Below are 19,111 nucleotides of genomic sequence, written 5' to 3' on the forward strand. Positions count from 1 at the left end.
TTTTTTTTTTCTTTAAAGACAAACATGACTTCTATGTTTTAACTCTTGTTCATTGGAAATAACTAAGTGTAGTTTTTACGTTCTGTTCAATTATTAAATTGAAAAATAATTTAAAAAAATATTATTTTTTTGCTAATTTTGCCATTCGATTTTATTTGTAATAAAAAAATCAAGAATAATTATCAGTTTTTATAAGTTTTGATTTTTTTAATCAATTTTTCATTTATTTTGTTTGTTCATAGTAATATGTTTTTTTAGAATTTTTTTATATTCTCTAATGCATATTGTTATATTTTTGTAATGGAATTTTTAGTATTCATTATTCATATAAAATTTTTAATTATTTCTATTAATACATGTTCTTTTGTATGGAACTTAGTTTTGTATGGAACTTAGTTAATTTTTATTTAATTTTGTATAATTTGACTATATAGGCAGCACACTACACGTAAATCGCTATAGCCTATAGCCGTTTACACTCACACACGCACACACGTAAACCGCGGCTGGTTGTAACGGTTTATGCACACCTGTAAACCGCTACTGCCAGTAGCGGTTTACATAAAATAGTGAAACACTATGCATTTGCGTATTGAAATTGGAAACAATGCATTTGCGTAATATTGGGGTCAAACAATTTAAAAACGTAAATTGCCCTTAATTATATTTATTTATTATATCTATATATTTATTATAAAATATTACGTTTTTATTACTTTAATTTTTTTAGCACTTACATATTCTTGTATATTGTATTATTATAACATCACTCAATAATATACAATCACTTTCTTCAAATTATTCTCTTATTTCTAACGAAGTACATCCAAATAGATTGTCATTTCATTCCAAAAAATTGTACCCAAATTTATCAACTTCATATATGTCAAAACCCAACATCAACTAACAAAACATATTCACGTGGATCTGGATTGGTTTTAAGCATTTTCCCACCTGCATCCGGTTAGTGAAAGAAGTTTATGTATATATTGTAACTTGAACTTCGTAATAAAGTTGATCTCGCATTTTTATCTTCACAAATCATAATTCAATTTTTTTTTTAAGTTAGAAGTGAGGCTCGAATATATGACTTCTAAATGAATATAAAAAGATTATGTTATTTAAACTATAATTTATTGGTCAAAATTATAATTCTCTTACCTTTAATATTAAGAAAATTAATAATGAAATCATAGTACGTGTAAATTAGTCATTAAATTAATTATTTATATAAAATATATATTAACATATAAAATATACTTTGAAAATGAGTTAATCAATATATATTTATATATAAATATATAATAATAAATTTTTATTATACATATAATATTTTTTTAATTAAAAGATATTTTCTTTTGTTTAAAATAATGAGTTTAAAATTTAATTTGATTTAAAATAATGGATTCTTTGTAAAAAAATAGTACAATATTTACTAATTTTGTTTTACTAATAATCATTATATTAAAAAAGAGAAGGCAACTGAAAAAAAAATTGAGTTTAAGAATAAAATAATAATTTTAGCTAAGATGGATATGCCGCCAAATATTAAAATAATAATTGTTACCATCCGAATTTGTTTTTGGCCATTAATTAGTTATTAATATTTAAAAATATAAAATAAAATAAGTTATTTAATTATTAGATTAAAAAAATTAAATTAAAAAATTTAAATTAATGATTAAATAATGATTAAAAATAATAAATTCTGATAGACAATAATTTTTAATATTTTTTTATTAAGATTATTATTATTAAAATTTTTAAAATTTTTTATTTTAATAAATACACTAAAAAAATAATTTATAAAAAAATTCACATAATAATTTTAGCACGTGCCTTAATCCCAAAACAATTACTAATAATAATTTGCAAGGTCATTTGTTGATCTAAAATTAAGATACTTCTAATAATTTGAAGTTAATTATTAAGAGGTCAAACTAGATAAGCATAATCTAGTCCATTTTACCGTTGACGACGGTTCTACTGCTCATACCGCTGCTGCGTCTTAGTCTTTGGTTACCAGAATATTCCAAAAGAATAAACTACCTTCTTCCGTAACAATCACACTATCACAGCAAATAGAACCGTAGAAGAAACTACAAAGCGCTGATCTGATCTCTGATCTGGTTTCTGATCAGATCAACCTCCGATTCCGATGGCTTCCACGGAGGGTTTGGTACCAATAACTAGGGCTCATCTTGCTTCTTATTACGACAAATACCCCTGTCCACCTCTTTCTGACGATGTCTCTCGCCTTTCTTCTGAGATTCGATCAATTTCCAATGACTTGCTCCATCAGCATCCTCCTACCCAAGGTTTCGTTACTAACTTGCTCTTTCAATTATTATTATTATTGCTTAATCTCCTGCTAATTCCGAATCGCAGAGCTAGTTGCTTTGCAGTAACTGCATTGATTAGTTGTTTTATTTTATTTTGGAGGAGAAAGGAAATGGCTTTTAAGTGGAAGTAGGAGAAGGAACTGGTTTAGAATGTAAAATGGAATTCAGAGTTATAGTTCTCAAAACCTTTCCTTCACTTTCAAAACCTCATTTCGCAAACACCGCCAAGGGCGATTCTAATCTGCATTTGGTGCGCTTTCAAAGATGTTTGCCTAGTTAGCTGGAGAATATACATAATACAACTTTTACTTAATCACATTGTTGGAAACTTGTAGGAAAATTAGGATCATGCAAAAATTCTGAATGTCTTAGTGCTCCTTATTGAAATTATGCATCCGGATATCAATTTTATAGCAACTATGAGTTATGTAAAATTAACATCAGTTTTCATACTTAAAGATTGTTTAGGCGGAAAAATAGAAAGAAAGAAAAGAAAACTTGTTTATAGTGGCGGCACCTTAATCTTTGGGTTGCCTTTGAGTATAAATATTTTTTGCTTTAGAATGTTATTCAAGGGTTGTAGTATTTCAGGAGAAAGCATGTTAATAAAAGAAGCAGATGGCCAACCACCACATAAAATTGATGAGAACATGTGGAAGAATAGAGAATACATTGAAGAGACGATTTTTTTACTTGATAAACCTAACTGGCCAGAGGCGGTAATGTATACATTTTTTATTTCGCTTTACCTTTTATATGTGATTGACTGGATTTTTTGAAACCAATATGTGAATTTACGAATGCAGAGCCTGGGGCATTCTATAACTTCCCTTCGGCATAATCTACATACTGATATTTTAGCTTCTATGAATTAATATGAAGCAACCATAGGTGAAAAATTTTGCGCATTCTTAGATACCAGCTTTTTTTTTTCCAGCTGAAACAGCCGTCCTCACCTAGTGAAGTAGAATATGCTGTTATACTTGGGCAGCTGAAAGATAAACTTTATAGTACTTTGAAGTTTTTGGAATCTTTCCAAGCAAAGAATTCTGAGCATGTGTTTAACACAGGTACCTCTTTGCTTTCGTATTGAATTGTAATGGTTAACATACTTCTTATTGCCCCTGTATTTTTGTTGCATACTTTATTCTGCTTTCTTTCTCATATATGCCTTTTATGTTATTAGTCTTAGTGGAAATCAAGCAGCAACACTGGGTCTGTTGTGTGTGTGTGTGTAAGCAAGTGTGAGGAGAGATGGGAAATTCTGTTTGATTTACGAAATGCATGGAAAAATTATTATAACTGTAATATACCTTCTAGAAGAAGCCAAGAACACCAAGAAGAATTAGCCCATTTGAAAAAGCAGTATCCTTAAAGATTCGATAAAGCTTTTTATGTTGGTTGTCAACTACATAACACGGCCCTCCAATTATTTTCGCACTTGATTAAAAAACAAGACATTATAATGATGTAGCCAACTGTGGGGTGAGGATTATTATTATTAATTTTCCATGGTTGATGTCTCGACAAGTATGAATCTGTGTGCTAAAGGAAAAGGCGATTTGGAACCTGTGTTCTCTTCCTGAGAAAAAGAGAGTATTGGAGCAGCAAATGATAAATGCAGATATTTTCTTTGTCTGAGTAATATATTAGGGAATAGGATGATACTATCTTATTGCATCGTTCCTGGGCTTGCAAGCTGAATTTGTTGCTTTAGATGTTATACTGCTAAACTATGGCATTAAAGCAGTCAATAGTAGCTCATATCGGTTTAGTTACTCTAGTAATAGAGTGAGTTAGTGAGATACTTAAGAGAGCCATAACTAAGAGTTAGCTAAACAGATTGGACTAAAAAGGTGCCAGCTAGGGTTAACAGCTATAACTAAAGTTAGAATAGAACCCTATGGTAGCTAACTCTGCAAGACAGTGTCACTAATAGTGGTGCGGAAGATGACCTTATTGTTAATTTAAGATCTAGGTCCTTGGATAAGTGATTTCATGACATTAATGATCTTTTGGTTTCACTTCTGGTTTATTTGTGTAGAATAATATAAACAAGTGAATTCCAAAGTGAAGGACTTTGTTGGTTTTTATGTTTTATAATCTATTTAAGTCATGTATTAATCATTTTTGCATCCTTTTCTATAAAGAATTAGTTTTGATAAGCTCTATGAATTGCTTCATGGTCATACTTTACTTTCTGGTCATTCTTTCATTTTGATTCTGCATTAGTTTGTTGAAATTCCTATTCAACACACACTTAAATTCATATGCAGTTATGACATATTTACCTCAAGACTTTCGAGGAACACTCCTCAGACAGCAACGGGAGCGCTCGGAGAGGAATAAGCAAGCAGAGGTTGATGCTTTGGTAAATTCTGGTGGTAGCATACAAGAGCGATATGCTCTTCTTTGGAAACAACAAATGGATAGGTGAGAGCCTTAACAATTGTATGTCTCTTCTTGTTCATGAAATAATAAGAGATATATAAAGCAACTTAAGTGTCACAGGAGAAGGCAGTTGGCTCAGCTTGGTTCTGCAACCGGAGTCTATAAAACACTTGTGAAGTATCTTGTTGGAGTTCCACAGGTACAATTACTGTGGATTGTTAATATGTGGCTGTCCTGTCCTCTGCTCCTCATTCTACATGCTTATATTTTCTCGTAGTGTCAGCCTAAATTAACTTTAGCACTTTTGGCTGATACATGGACTTATTCAATGATTTCAAATAATGGGTTTAGTACTGTTCAAAATGTACACATTCGGAGAAAATCGTCATTTGAATTTTGTGACTGAGTACACATTGTCTTCACTTGGGTATTATTTGTATTCTGAGACATCTTCTTTTCTGTTTGAGCTGTAGGTATTGCTTGATTTTGTTAGGCAGATAAACGATGATGATGGGTAATAAATATTCAAACTCTCATCCCCGATTATGCATGCCATCATACAATATAAATAACAATAATATGTGAATTCTTTTGTGATTGTAGGCCCATGGAGGAGCAGCGTCATCGCTATGGACCACCATTATACAGCCTCACTTCGATGATTCTTTCTATTCGACTCTTTCTTTCATTATTATGGATACGATATGGAGCCACGAAACTGTAAGATACCTTGCATCTTTGTTAATTTATTGTTAATTTTATGGTTGTGTTTTAAACCACTGTTCTATGGCTGTTTAACAAGATTGGTTATGTTTTAATGTTCTGTCTTCTAGCTTCAAGGGTTAAATGTAAATATAATTTTTTATGAATATGAAATACCCGGGAATTGTGTCAAATGTCAGTTTATTGCTTGGTCTTTCTAATAGTCTAATAGAATGGCTTGTTGCCATTGTCAAAATGTGAATGTGATTAGTCCAACCCCAGATGGCAAACCCATAAAATCCTGCATCTTACTTGAGAAACCACCCAAATATAGACCAGAGCAGTTCAATAGTACCCTGGATCAGAATTTATCAGCAACCAACCCTTGAGGGCAAGTGCGGACCATATTGATAGACTATGGAAATGGAAGTACCATTAAAGGAATGGCCATGAACCCAACAAACTCCCCTGCATAGCTGGATGGAGACACTTAGACATGCACAATATACACAATAATGCTGCACCAACTGCTCCTGGGCATAATCATCCCTGGATCACAGTCAAGGCATCCTGCTATTCCCTAGATTGTATGTTAGGACATAAGGCAAATGGAGGAGAAGGATGTATTTGTTATTAGACCTTGACCCTGGATGTTGAGAATGAAGCTCATTGATTTGCTATGATTGTATTTAGCATCAATTTGTGGCAATTATCAAATGATTTTTTATTAGTTACTTCCTTTTTAAAAAAAAAAGATAAAAGATATGATCAGCTTCTTAAATCTAGCAAACACCGCTAATTGAGTTTCAGTTGTCAATTTGATGATATGTTATGTTTTGATAAGTACATAACTGATTAGACAAAGGATTGAGTGTTATGGAGATTTGGAGGGTGTGATGTCTTAGAATTCATAGAACTCTGAGTTCAAAGATTTTGAAACTTTATGTTTTTTAAATCTTGCTAAGAACATACATCTTGCTTCTCTATCATAATCCACGGGACTTGGAAGGAGATCCTCCTAGTATGTAGAGAGATTTAGGGGCTTTGTTTGTTTGATTCCATTGAAGAAGTGATATTCTAGTAATTATTTTACAATACTAGACATCATGGTAATTCTCCATCTCCTGCTTTATCTGGATATTGTTAATAGAAAAAGGGAGCAGCTGGCTCTGCTGGAAGAAGCTGTTGAAGTCTACACCAGAGAGTTTGAGAGGTTCATGAAATTTATTAGGTATTGTAATGGTTTAATGCTTCTGTTCATATTTCTTATACTGCAATATCTGTTTATAGTTGTTTATACTCGTGTTAAATTGGTTCCATGTGGCCTCCCCCACCTAGTGGGATAAGGCTTTTTTCTAATGGTGTTAAATTGGTGATACCTATATCTGATTCCATCGTTACATCCGTTATATATTACTAACTTTATAACAAAAATGTGCCACATGACACTCTCTCATTGCAATTGAATTGAAATCTTTCTCTCCAAAATTAAAGAGGTCTCTCCTTCCCCCTCTTCCCTTTTCTTTGTCTCTTCCTTCCCCACTCATTTTATCTTTTCTTATATATTATCACTAATTACTAATTAGACAACTAAAATGTATCACATGATATTTTCTCATTACAATTGAAATTGAAATCTACTATATATTGTTAATTTGAAAATCAAAATGTGCCATATGGCACTCTATCTCATTGCAATCGAAATAAAATCTTTTCCTCTAAAATTAAAGAGTTCTCTCTCCCTTCTCCACTCACTTTATCTCTCTTGGCTTTTTAGTTAATATGCTACAATTTCTAAAACTTATTACGAAATGCACTCTTTGCAAACTATTTATTCAGATGCCTCTGTTTTTCCAGTGGCATCTATATGTTTTTTTTTGGTATCCTGACTGGAAAGCGCTTATCCAGGAAGCGCTTCTAACAAAGACAATGCTAACCCATAAAGCGTTCACTATACAAGAGGTGCTGGAGCAGAACACGAATCTCATATCCCTTTCTTTTTCTCATTTAATAAAATCTTTAATATTTATTACAACAACGTTAGATATTATTAATTTTTAAATTTATAATAAAAATTAAATATTGAGATATAAAATAAAAATTGAATATTGAGATATAATTTATTTTGAAAAATTTAGAATTCTGTAATATTATTACGGACAAAAATACTAGCAATAATATAATATTGTTCTCATGGAAAACTTTGAAATTAATTTACGGCCTATATTTGATGGTTTTCCAGAATATAACTATCTGTTTCATAATTTTGTGTATGGTGGTGTTGTTAAATTGGTGATACCTAACTCTGGTTCCACATTACATAATATTGGTTGACATTCAGAATTTAGGGAAATTATTTACAGCCTGCTAGTATATTTGATGGTGGTTTTCCACAATACAACTATTTGTTCTGATAATTTTGTTTGCATTTAATAATTTTCTTATTGAAGGACAGTTCAATTTCATCTGAACTTTCTTAGTGATTTATATGATCTTGGAATACCTTGTTAAATGTATGATTAACCTGAGGAAACTTAAAAATCAGTATCTATAAAGTGATGATATTTGGGCTGTGTTCTCCCCATGCAAAATGATAGTGAATTTCAATGTGCTTTTATCTTTTCATTGAGGATTGGACTTCCAAATCAAAGTAAACCTGTCCTCTATCTGTAAAAGCTGGTATAAGGTGAATGTTAGCATATATAATATAAAAGAAATGCATGAATATCTGACCTAGAATGGGTTGCGAACCTCCTGTTCTGTCTATATTGATAACTTTGATAAAGAGAATAAGGAGTTTGCTAGTCTTGTTCTATATCCAATATCTCCAAATTCTTTCCTCAGCACTCTAAACACCTCTCACCTCTCCCCCTACTCCACTACTATGTATCTTTGCAAAGTTTCGTACAAAATATCTCCTTGCCTCTCCTACTTTTATTCCTTTTAGAACCAGTGCCTATAAATAGTTACTTGTGCTAACATTACAAGAGAGTGGGAGTAATTAATAAGCATTGTGATTTGAAGTTGTTCAGCACTATCAGCTGTCTTAGCCATCAGTTCACATGTTGCAATTCCTATTACTTGATACTCTCAACTTTTAGCCTCTACCAGAAATTTTTGTCACTGTTGAATAACTCCAACATGTTTTTATCAGTGAGGTCTTTGCAAATGCACCTTTCTTCATCTCAGCGGAGGTTGCCGGTGCTTTGGATGCAAGGTAAATATTAAAGCTTGCACTCATGTATGATTTCCTCTATTTTGATGTTAATTTTCAAGGTTTTCAATTTCAGCAAAAATGATGACTACAAAGAGATAACTGTTCCAGCTGGCAAAACTTATGAGGTATATTTACAAGTCTTGCAAAATATCTTCATTTCTATTTTTCCTTAATTGTGAGAGCTGCTTATTTTCTTTTTGCATCTGATCATCCTTTTGAAATGTAGGAATTAAAATTATATTGATACAGATGTGAATAGGTGAAAAAACCGCATAATTATCTGGTGGTGATCTAATTGAATTCATTTGCGCTTTAAAAGGTTGCATTTGAGGGAGACCTATAAAATTACGAACAATTGAAACAAAGTGATGAATATGAAACTATATTTGGTCATGTCAAAGTTTGTAGTATTCATTGGAGATAAGGAAAAGACAGTGATGAAAGACTAATTCTATCAATATGTAGAAATCTTAGACAAGAGTAATACAAATCTACTAAAAGAACAAAAATCCTAAAATGATCAGAGTTGCCATTATCATGGGTAGCTATCAACTGAGAAGCTAGAAAGAAAGGGAAATCATGTGACTGAGTTTGTGATTCAATTCAATTTTTCTTTTCCACATAAACATGTAGCATCTCTTTTTTTTTCTTTTGATTTTATATTTTAAAATTTAAAATCCTGTTTATATCATGTTACTGGACAGTTTCAGTTGAATGAATCAGACTTGTCTTTTCTTAGGTTTTGCTCTCAGTGGACTCCGTAAACTCGTACATTGCATGGGATTTTTCATTAGTACAAGGCAAGATAAATATGGTATTGCTACAGTACAACATTTGTATTTGAAGAATTCATGATGTTTTCCTTGCATCTGTATGAGGTGAAATTTCTGTTTTCTGTGATTTATTGTCAGGATATTGGATTTAGTTTGGAGTTTTTAAGTCCTTCTGGCGACAAAACTGTAAGTTATTCTGCTTTAATATATGCACTGTTTTGTTCCCTTCCCCCCAAAACACACCAAAAAAAAAAAAAAAATGCAGTGTTTTATTATCTTCTTTAATAGGATTACTAGTTTAGGACTTTACCTATTGGACACGTTGAGTGATTGAAAAGCTACCCTTCCCGGAAAGCTCTTACTTTGATTAATTTTGCTCTTGTATGGAGAATCCCGTACCCTCCAATTACTTGTATCATTGAATTAATGATATTCTTATTCTTCAAAGAAATTTTGCATTGTGTTTTCAATTGATTTTGCCAGAAAGCATTTCTCATGTCATTCTTAAATCAGCCATTATCATCTTCAACTATTGGGCCCACCACCAGCCACATGTTTTTTTTTTTTTTTTTTTTTTGCCATTGCTGACTTTCATGGTGGTTGATTGTTTTGGCACAGCTGATGTTACCGTACCGCCGCTACGAGTCTGACCAAGTGAGTTTTTCATGCTTGTAGCAACTTAAAAACTTTACTAAGCATTTGACATGTAAGTTCTCATCTTAGATTTTCCTCCATATAATTTTAGGGAAACTTCTGCACATTAATGGGTGGAAGCTATAAGCTGATATGGGACAACACGTACTCAACCTTTTTTAAAAAGGTATGCAAATTTTGCTTCATTCATTTCATGCTGTTACACTTTTTTAGTCCGATATTTTTCATTGCACTAAACGGGAATTTTGTTATGTGCATTATATGAGATGCAGGTAGTGCGATACAAACTAGATTGTATACCACCAGTCACAGAGCCTGTGGAATCTGACTGAAGCAAGGGAAGGTTATTATTCATTTTAATCTTGCTGTAAACAAAAATTTCCATTTCCATTATATTCACCGCTGGATTAATAGGCATTAATGTGTCTATTAATCTTCTTTTTATTTATTAAAATGTGTGTAATAGTAACAACAGTGAGATTAATGAAGATGATAATTATTTTACATTTTAATTGAAAGATCTTGAATCTATGTTTTAGAAATAGTAAAAAATGTCGTCTAATTCCCATTATATATATGTGGAGGGTAAGGAAATATCTTCACACAATTTCTTTATTGTTTAAAGCTGCATATTTTATTTGCTTATATTATGTGTATATCTTATGATCGTATTTGAAGATTGATCAAGAGAATTTATAGTTTAGAATTTAGGTTTTGTTTGATTTCTGTTCCAGGATAATACACAAGAACAATATTGAAACATAGAAAACAAATCTCTCTTGATTTTTGTTATAATGAATAGAATTTAAAAAGTGGATAAGTCTCATGTTTAGTTTAAATGACAAAACAAATGACTAAAATAAATTCTTTCTGGTTAAAAAAAAAAATTCTAAATTTCTAACATCCTAATTGTTTGTCATCACAATCATTGTATATGAGCAAATTTTTTTTAAAGTTTATTTTTATAACTAAAAAAATATTTGCTCAGTATTTTTTTTTTTAAAAAAAACCTTAGTTATCCATAGAGGTGCATATCTATTTACTAGATTCTATAAATTGCAAATAACATCATAATTTATTACTTTATTAACGAAATAAACATTACCCAATGTCACATAAGAGTAAATTATTACATGTCGAAAGTCTTGAACGAGAAGTAATGATCATCTATGCAGAATAGTATATGACTTAATAGGAATGCACTTCACTCCTGTTATAAAAAAGACCAGAAGGACTACCATTTGGAAGTAATGCTAATCTCACAACATTAGCAGCACCTTCTTCCACCGTATAAAAGCCAGTATTTGCAGTGATATCAGTCTTAATATAACCAGGACAAAGACAATTGATGCAAAAAGTAGGGAACATTTTGGCAAGAATTCTTGTATAGGCATTCATAGCAGCTTTGGAGAGAGTGTAGGCACCAAAAGTCGTAGGCCAGCCTTTGTCTTTTAATGACCCTTCTTTGAAATCTTTCATAAACTCATTTAACACCACATCCACTCTCTCTTCAGTAAGGTTTTCGGCATCACTTAAGATCCCTTTGCCCCATTTGTTTGATATACGCTGTGTTTAACATAAATAAGTATTTTTATGGTCATTATTTGTAAAAAAAAAAAAAAATTAATTTAGTGAAATATTTTTTTACTACTATTAATTGTAAAAATGGTTGTTTACTATTTTTTATAGTCACTTGTCAATCAAAAAATAAAATTTCTCTAACATATTTCTTGCAGTTAAATAATTGTTAAATAACCATTTTTAATAACAGTTCGATTGACATTGGATGATTATTGATGACCAAACAAAAATGTGAATAAATGTTAACTAAATGTTTTTCGTTTTCCCTAAAGAATACTTTTAACTATTTTTAATAATAACCTAAAAAATTACTCTACTAAAATAATTATTTTTAGTGGACATAAAAAGTTGTACTTTTTTTTTCCCTTGTAGCGATAGCCTCCTATAGCATAATTACATGACAAAGTCATTAACAAACTCCGGCCCAATCTAATCCATGGATACCCTAATTTTTATAATGATTCAGGAAAAAGGGTAATGCTATATTGAAAACAAAAAAATTGTAATTAAAAAAGCCAACAAAAAATTATTATATGTAATATACATATTTATTATAAATTTAGTAAAATTTTTTATTTTTTATTCAATTCTATTCTTCACCCAAAAAAAAATTCTCTTAATAAGTTCAGGTATACCTTACCTCTAATATTCCCAAGGAAGATGACACGTTCACAATTGTTGGTGAATGAGATAACTGGAGGAGGGGAAGAAGAGATTCAGTCGTTCTTTTAGAACCATAATAATTTATTTGCAAACATTCTTCGCCTAATTCATATGTTTCAATCCTTGCTTTTTCTAGTTCTTCTTCAGATAAATCCTGAAGATTAAGAACAGGTCAATCATAATTAGTAAGCATTATATATTAGAAGATAAAATATTTAGCCCTGCTCAGAGATGCTTACCTGGGGTGTCAATATTACTGAAGGGATTAAATCGTTGTCTGTAATTACAAGTCCATTAACCCCTGCATTGTTAACCTACAAAATGCAACACTTACAAATCATCATCAAAATGAGAACTTTGAGAAGTAATCCAATATAATTAGTATATTAATTAAGGAAATGACTTAAGTTTACCAATATAGAGTTGAATATTCCTCCCCCCTCCCCCCCTAAGTTACACAACAATAAAGAGCTATCAAATTTATTTCCCCGTTTTACCCAAAACAATAACATTATTCGTATGCCAAACACTCTTAATTAATATTGTATTCAGATTATGTTTTAATTTAGGTTTATTTATTCTGTTAGTCTTTTTTGTTAAATTTACAATTAAATTTTTATACTTTTTTTTAATTTAAATTTTTACATTATTTTTAATTCTGTAATTAAGTCATTTTATGTTAAAAATATTAAAATTAACAAAATAATTTTTCAAAAAATATATGCTATGTTCTTAATTCTAAATATCTTTAATTTATGAAAAAATATTCAATTAATTTTAATATTTTTTACAATAAAAAGAATCTGATTATAAAATTAAAAGTAATGTATGAATCCAATTAAAAAAAAAAGTGTAAAGATTTAATTAAAAGTTTGGCAAAATTATCAAAACTAACGTAATTCAACTTTTAATTAAAGAAAAGCGTGTTGGTTATTAAGAAAATACTGATGATATTTACTATAAGTGGTGAAAGGGTAGCGAAATTGTTACCAGAATATCAAGTTTGCCAAATTTGGATTTGATGAAATCTGCAAGAGAAGCAATACTTGCAGGATCAGCAATATCAAGCTGGTGAAAGAACACAAAATCAGAGAGATCTTTGAGGGTTTCCAAAGCATGAAGGCCTCTCTTCTCATCTCTTGAAGTCAACACAACCTTCACTCCATTTGAAGCCAATTGCCTTACTACCTCCAATCCAATTCCTTTGTTTGCTCCACTCACAACTGCATACCTGCTTATCAACTCAAATCACTCTCTACCTTTCAGTATTTTTTTATTCTTAGAATTTTATAAAAAAATAAAAACTGAAAAAAAAATTAAAATAAGTATTTGTTTAATTTGTAAAAATATTTTATATTTTCATTTAATTTCTGTATCTTGTCTTTTAATATTTTGTTAAGATTGTGAAAATAAAAGTCCTAAAAGTGATATATCTAAAATAAAAACAAATAAAAAAACCAATAACTCTTATTTTCTACATATATATAATTTTTATTCTATTTTGTCTTTTTTTTTAATCTTGATTATAGAAATATATCAGTTTTTTTGTCCGTAAAATATCACAGGTATATTTTCACTAAATTATATTGTAATGGAATATAATGAAAAATATAAAATACTTAGTTTCAATATAAAAAACAACACATAGTTGTAATAACAAAAAAAAAGCGTGTTATTCTAAATTTGAAAAAAAATTTAAATATAATATTTGTTGTTATTCAAGTTCATCAGTCAATATAGGTATTTGTAGGTATAAAATATTTATAACTAATTTTCTATTTTTGTAATTTTTTCTTGAATTCTCATCAATAGCAATAAAAACTTTTTTTGAAAGTCTCTATCGGTCATAATCAGTTAACATTTTCTTTTTTTTTTTTCATATTTATTTCATCAATTTGGAATCATTAGACATACTACTTTTCATATTTATCTTCTTCTTAATCTAATTTTTTTACAATAATCTTTTTTTTTTTTGGTGACTTTTTTACAATAATCTTTAATAGAATCTATTCTTTTTCTTCTAATAATAATTGTACAATAAATTGCAATATCAAATACTAAAAGAAAATATAATACAGTACAAAATAATTCATCAAACATGTAACATGCAAAAAAATAATACCAAAGAAAAAAAAATAATGGATTTACAATACAAAACAATCCATCAAACATGTAATATACAAAAAAAGAAAATAAAATAATTCACTGCAATAAGAAGCTATACCTAGCAAGTTTAAAGGGGAAAAAAAAAGAGAAAAACATTGTAATCTAATTGTAATTAGGAGATACTACCTAGCAATTTTTTGTTGCAAAGTTAGTTAAAGGATAATGGGTAATGGATAAAATAAGAAACATAAAGCAATCATATATACCTATACCTTTATATATATAAACTATGTTATTGAAAGTTTGAAGAAGGTGGTGTACTTCACCTTTGTGGAGCTTCTTCCATCTTCAGTTTGAAACTGAACAAGGCTTATATTATTAGCTTAACTTCTCCTCTTTAGCATGCATGAAAAAAATGATATTTTAATATTAAGCCATTTTTCAATGATAATTTCTCATAAAGCTAGCTCTGAGTGATTTTTTTTAGTGTGTGTAACTATATATAGACTTTGGAGATTAATCTCGTCCATCTTATATAACATTAAATAATATAAAATATATAGCAGATATTTATAAACTGATGGGCCAATGGATAATACAATTATATCTCTTTTTATTTATTTATTTTTTGTGTGGTGAAACAGTGAACACGTACAGAATTGGAAACAGACACATTCTTTCACGGAAATATTTGCTGCCTTCATTTGTTGGGGAGTCCCGTTAGGTAAGCAGGTTCAGTCAATTCTTGCCCATTTTTATTGGCTGATCCCAAAATCCATTATATCAAAAAACAATCATCTAATTATCCAGAGTAACTCTAATTCACTATAATTTAAGAATTATCGTTGATTTTTTACCAACTCCAATTTTTACCATTTCATAGTTTATCTTCATCTTCCACCCACAACGGCCGTGCCATCGAACAGCCTCTTTCTGATTCTATTCTGTTGCCGCTGACAACACCAATTAGCGCTGCTGCTGCTTCCGTTCATGAGCAAATGCGCATCTTCAGAACGCAGCTCAGCGCCGTTGTTGCTTCTGACTCAGGTCACCCTCATTGCACTGATTCATTATCTTTAGAAACCATTGAAGTTGCGCCGCCATCTCCATTCGACCGTTCGAACGAGCTTTCTCCTGCTCTTTCACATCCAGAAAAGACACATCTATTAAAGACACATCTAAATAAATTTAAAACAAAAGACACCCCTATTAAAAATTCATTCAAACAAATTTTAAATAGAAAACACATCTATTAAAAACACATCTAAACAAGTTTTAAACAGAAGATGCATCCTATATAATTAGGTACAGAAGAACATGCAAACTAAACCAATCGGAATTAACATGCAAACTAAACCACTACTTACCTTGTGAACACGTTGATTATCGTCACCGGTCAAATACGCAACATTGATGGCTCCATCGACGAAGCGGGCGGAGATTTGCGGGCTGGAATGCAACCGAATTTGCGGGCGGAGCTTAGTGCAGGAATACGGACGGAAGTGTGTGCGGTCTTAATGGAAGCGTTGCACGCAACTATCCACCAGTGGATTGAGGAGGCCGTGGGTTGCGTTACGAAGGGCGTTGGAGGTGACATTCCAGATGTTTATACGGGCGGACATGCAGACGGGGTGAATGTCAGCGTCCGACGGTCTGAGGATGGGGGTCGCGTGGGCAATTGAACAAAAACACGGTACTGTGAAAAAGAAATGGAGAGGACGCGATAATTGGAATCCTAGTTTTTCAAATTTTTATTTATTAGTAATTATTTAAATTTTATTTTTTTAAAATATAAAATTAATAATTATTAATTGCAGTTATTTAAAGTTGGTTGGTTTTTAATTCTACTTTTTTTTTTGTGATACACCATGTCATCGTTTGATGTTTATAATTTATTATTGAATTGGAATGAATTTAACTGAATCCACATTTAATCAATGATGAGTCAATACTGTGTTATGAATAACTGGAAAACTGAAATGAATGAATAAGTTTAGAGAATTAATTTTTAATTAGTTATATACTTAATTTTTTATTATAATTTTTTTTTTAGAGGATTAAAGTTTAGAAGTAAAATTTAAAATTTAAAATAAAAAATTAATTTAAAAAGTTACGATATTAACCAAAAAAAATTAATTTTTTAATCTAATACTAAATTATTAATAAAAGGTTGTGAGGTAGTAAAAATCCAACGTGACATGTCATGTCAGAGAGAGTTTGAGAATTGGACTTTTTATTATATTCTCTAGAGAGTTAGTTCATATGTGGTCTCCCATTTAATATATCATTTTTTTCAAGTAAACTTTGCTTCTTATTTTCTATGAAACAACTTCTTCCTTTAATCAATTCTCCTTCATTCTCTACTTTAATATGTATTTCCTCTTCACTTAACAAGTGCCAAAAACCTAAAATTTTAAATTTGAATGACAAAAAAGGGGTATAATTATAACCCAACATTCATTGTTCAATAAATTTGTATAATTGCTTCTCCCCTTATTTTTTTCAATTAGTCATCGTGGTGGTGTTGGCATTGCAATGAACATCGTGGTAGGAGTTACTACGGTCGATGAGATGGCAACCGCTATAGTGGTGGAGGAGAATATGGAGGTGGCGGTCACGGCAGAGTTCGTGGAGGCGGCGGATTCAAATGAGGAAATAGTGGAATAGAGTAGATTAGTGGAAAAAACTAAGCGGCGATGATTTAGAGCACATGCAGGAAAACTAGGAAAGCATAGAGCACATCAGCGGCAAGAAGAACAGAACGGTGAGATATATTTATTTTTTGTTATCAATTTTTTTCTTTGATATGAGAATTTAAAACTTCAATGTTGTTTAATTTTCTGATCAGCTAATGTCTCCTTAAAATCTGATTAGGTAAGAAAGGCTGGTGGTGTTAGGTGGAAGTCCATGTATGATGCTGTGAGTAAAGCAAACCGTTCTTGCTTCTCTTTTATTATCCTTTTCTCCAGGTAAGGATTATTTCCACTTTTGTTGTAATTGTTGTTTTATGATTTACTCTCCAATTTGTTATTATTATCGTTTTTCAGTAACCATATCAAGTAAAGGCTGAGAAAAATAAACTAACATATGAGGAGGATATCAGGGCCTACGACAAAAGATTGGTGATTACTTTAACTCAATGTTGTGACTCTCTCTTATATTGTGATTCATACTAATCATATGGTTGAACTCTTTTGATGTATTAAAATGAGAGCGGAGATTCTAATAAGTCAAAATTCGAGTAAATCGATGATGATGAAGAGGTGATAGAGCTTTGAACTTTATTTTCAATTGTGAAATAGATTCTGACATTAGTTGTTATTATTTGTTGTTATTGTTTTTTAACTGATGCTTGAGTTACTATATTTTTATTCTTAGGCATTTTAATATCACAAGTGATATTGCATGGTTAGCAGACAGAACAGTAAAATTTTGGGATTTAAGAACCTTTGAACTAATTGAATCTACTAAACAAGAGGTACCTAATTTTTTTGAATATTTCTACTTTTTTGTAGAATGAATCATTATAATTCGATATATATGTCATTAAAATGTATATCTAGCACTTTTCACTTGGAATTTGTGGTAACACTTTCATCAATTTTATAGTTATATCATTACAAACTTCATGAAAACTGTTTTATGACTTCTGTAGTGGATCATCAATCTTGATCCTTATAAATTATAAATTATTTTATTCTTAATTTCTGTCATTTGTATCATTGCTTCTACCAAGCTTAATAATGTGCTCGAAGTGTAGACCAAGTTGGTTTTATTAACATATATAGCACCTTGCTTATCTTGAATCTCCTGAGAAAAGGATAGGGTTTCTTGCATAGGTTGTTTTTGGAGAGTTATAATATATCTCAAATTTGACCCCTTCAAAAATAACATTGTTTGAATATAGGATGATCCTTTTATGCATACAAGTTAACTGATTTTTTTAGGTAGTGTTGAGAGTTGATGATATTAAATATAAATTTGAGTAATATTTATTAACTTTTATATCTTTTTATATGGTAATAGGTATATCTCTTATTAATCAAAATTACAAGGAAAAAACAGGGATACTGATTATGGTTGTATTTTGATATGGATATATTTGTATGACGTTGATGCGTGCATGTGTCTTTGAATTATATGCATACTTCTAGAATTTTTATGTTTAAATCTTAGTAAAAATTATTGTCATAAAGGATGCATTTGTTTGTGATTTTGGAGTGCAGAAAGTACCTTTCTTTTTTTCATAATTTTAGTATTGTTTAATATGTGATTGTGGTATAGATGTTGTGGATGCATGCAACTTTGGATGTGAAAATTTGAAAATGTTACTATATCTTAAATAATATGCAATGTGCATTATTCTCTGCCAGTGAAATTCAAATTCCATATCGACTTTTCTTTTATATGGAACAAATGGGGATGGATTTGCAATTAGAAAAGAAACAAGTAAAATTAAAGGCATTCATAGTAAGTCGCTAAATGAAGCCGAGGTGGCAGTTGTAACACCTTACCACACAGAGCTTTATTCCTAAGATGTAAAACAGAGGTGGCGAGGCGCTACGACTTCTAAAAATAAAATCTTATATATATAATATAGTTGAAGAAGAGTTATTTTAGGAGCCTTTGAAGAAAAGTTAAAAATTGAAACGGTAAAACAAAAAGCGCCACACTCACGACAC

At 30.4% G+C, this 19,111-nt stretch overlaps 2 protein-coding genes across 4 annotated transcripts; one reads left to right on the plus strand and one right to left on the minus strand.

The window, feature by feature from the left end:
• The first annotated feature begins 1,937 nt into the window (after positions 1 to 1,937).
• LOC112726766 (uncharacterized) lies at positions 1,938 to 10,591 on the plus strand. Of its 2 annotated transcripts, none has more exons than XR_011868269.1 (15): positions 1,938 to 2,318; positions 2,934 to 3,061; positions 3,280 to 3,412; positions 4,619 to 4,775; positions 4,854 to 4,932; positions 5,207 to 5,247; positions 5,337 to 5,453; positions 6,586 to 6,666; positions 8,590 to 8,652; positions 8,726 to 8,777; positions 9,392 to 9,452; positions 9,564 to 9,611; positions 10,044 to 10,079; positions 10,171 to 10,245; positions 10,352 to 10,591. XR_011868269.1 is itself a non-coding variant. In XM_025776286.2 (15 exons), exons 1-15 carry the CDS (start codon positions 2,159 to 2,161, stop codon positions 10,409 to 10,411), a joined length of 1,305 nt encoding a protein of 434 aa, XP_025632071.1. In that variant the 5' UTR covers positions 1,938 to 2,158; the 3' UTR covers positions 10,412 to 10,591. The 2 variants fall into 2 exon arrangements, 1 of the variants encoding a protein (XP_025632071.1); XM_025776286.2 differs by having other exon boundaries at positions 9,392 to 9,466.
• A 544-nt stretch (positions 10,592 to 11,135) lies between these two features.
• On the minus strand, positions 11,136 to 16,422 carry LOC112726767 ((+)-neomenthol dehydrogenase). 2 transcript variants are annotated; one of them, XM_072208720.1, is made up of 7 exons: positions 15,797 to 16,154; positions 15,303 to 15,563; positions 14,756 to 15,191; positions 13,314 to 13,554; positions 12,563 to 12,637; positions 12,301 to 12,477; positions 11,136 to 11,645 (listed from the first exon to the last, which is right to left on the minus strand). In XM_072208720.1, the coding sequence occupies exons 3-7, from the start codon at positions 14,773 to 14,775 to the stop codon at positions 11,268 to 11,270; spliced, it is 891 nt and encodes a 296-aa protein (XP_072064821.1). In that variant the 5' UTR covers positions 14,776 to 15,191; positions 15,303 to 15,563; positions 15,797 to 16,154; the 3' UTR covers positions 11,136 to 11,267. The 2 variants fall into 2 exon arrangements, with proteins under 2 accessions (XP_072064821.1, XP_025632073.1); XM_025776288.2 differs by having other exon boundaries at positions 14,756 to 15,563; positions 15,797 to 16,422.
• Positions 16,423 to 19,111: the final 2,689 nt, after the last annotated feature.

Source organism: Arachis hypogaea, chromosome 12 (genome assembly GCF_003086295.3).
Source record: "Arachis hypogaea cultivar Tifrunner chromosome 12, arahy.Tifrunner.gnm2.J5K5, whole genome shotgun sequence".
Lineage (NCBI taxonomy): Eukaryota > Viridiplantae > Streptophyta > Magnoliopsida > Fabales > Fabaceae > Arachis > Arachis hypogaea.

Coding starts and splice junctions, on each gene's coding strand:
- LOC112726766 (XM_025776286.2), top strand. CDS start 2,159: ATGGCTTCCACGGAGGGTTTGGTACCAATAACTAGGGCTCATCTTGCT. Junction 8,778..9,391: donor CAGCTGGCAAAACTTATGAG/GTATATTTACAA, acceptor GTCTTTTCTTAG/GTTTTGCTCTCAGTGGACTC. Junction 10,246..10,351: donor ACTCAACCTTTTTTAAAAAG/GTATGCAAATTT, acceptor TATGAGATGCAG/GTAGTGCGATACAAACTAGA.
- LOC112726767 (XM_025776288.2), bottom strand. CDS start 14,775: ATGGAAGAAGCTCCACAAAG. Junction 12,478..12,562: donor CAGTAATATTGACACCCCAG/GTAAGCATCTCT, acceptor CTTAATCTTCAG/GATTTATCTGAAGAAGAACT. Junction 11,646..12,300: donor CTTCCTTGGGAATATTAGAG/GTAAGGTATACC, acceptor TGTTAAACACAG/CGTATATCAAACAAATGGGG.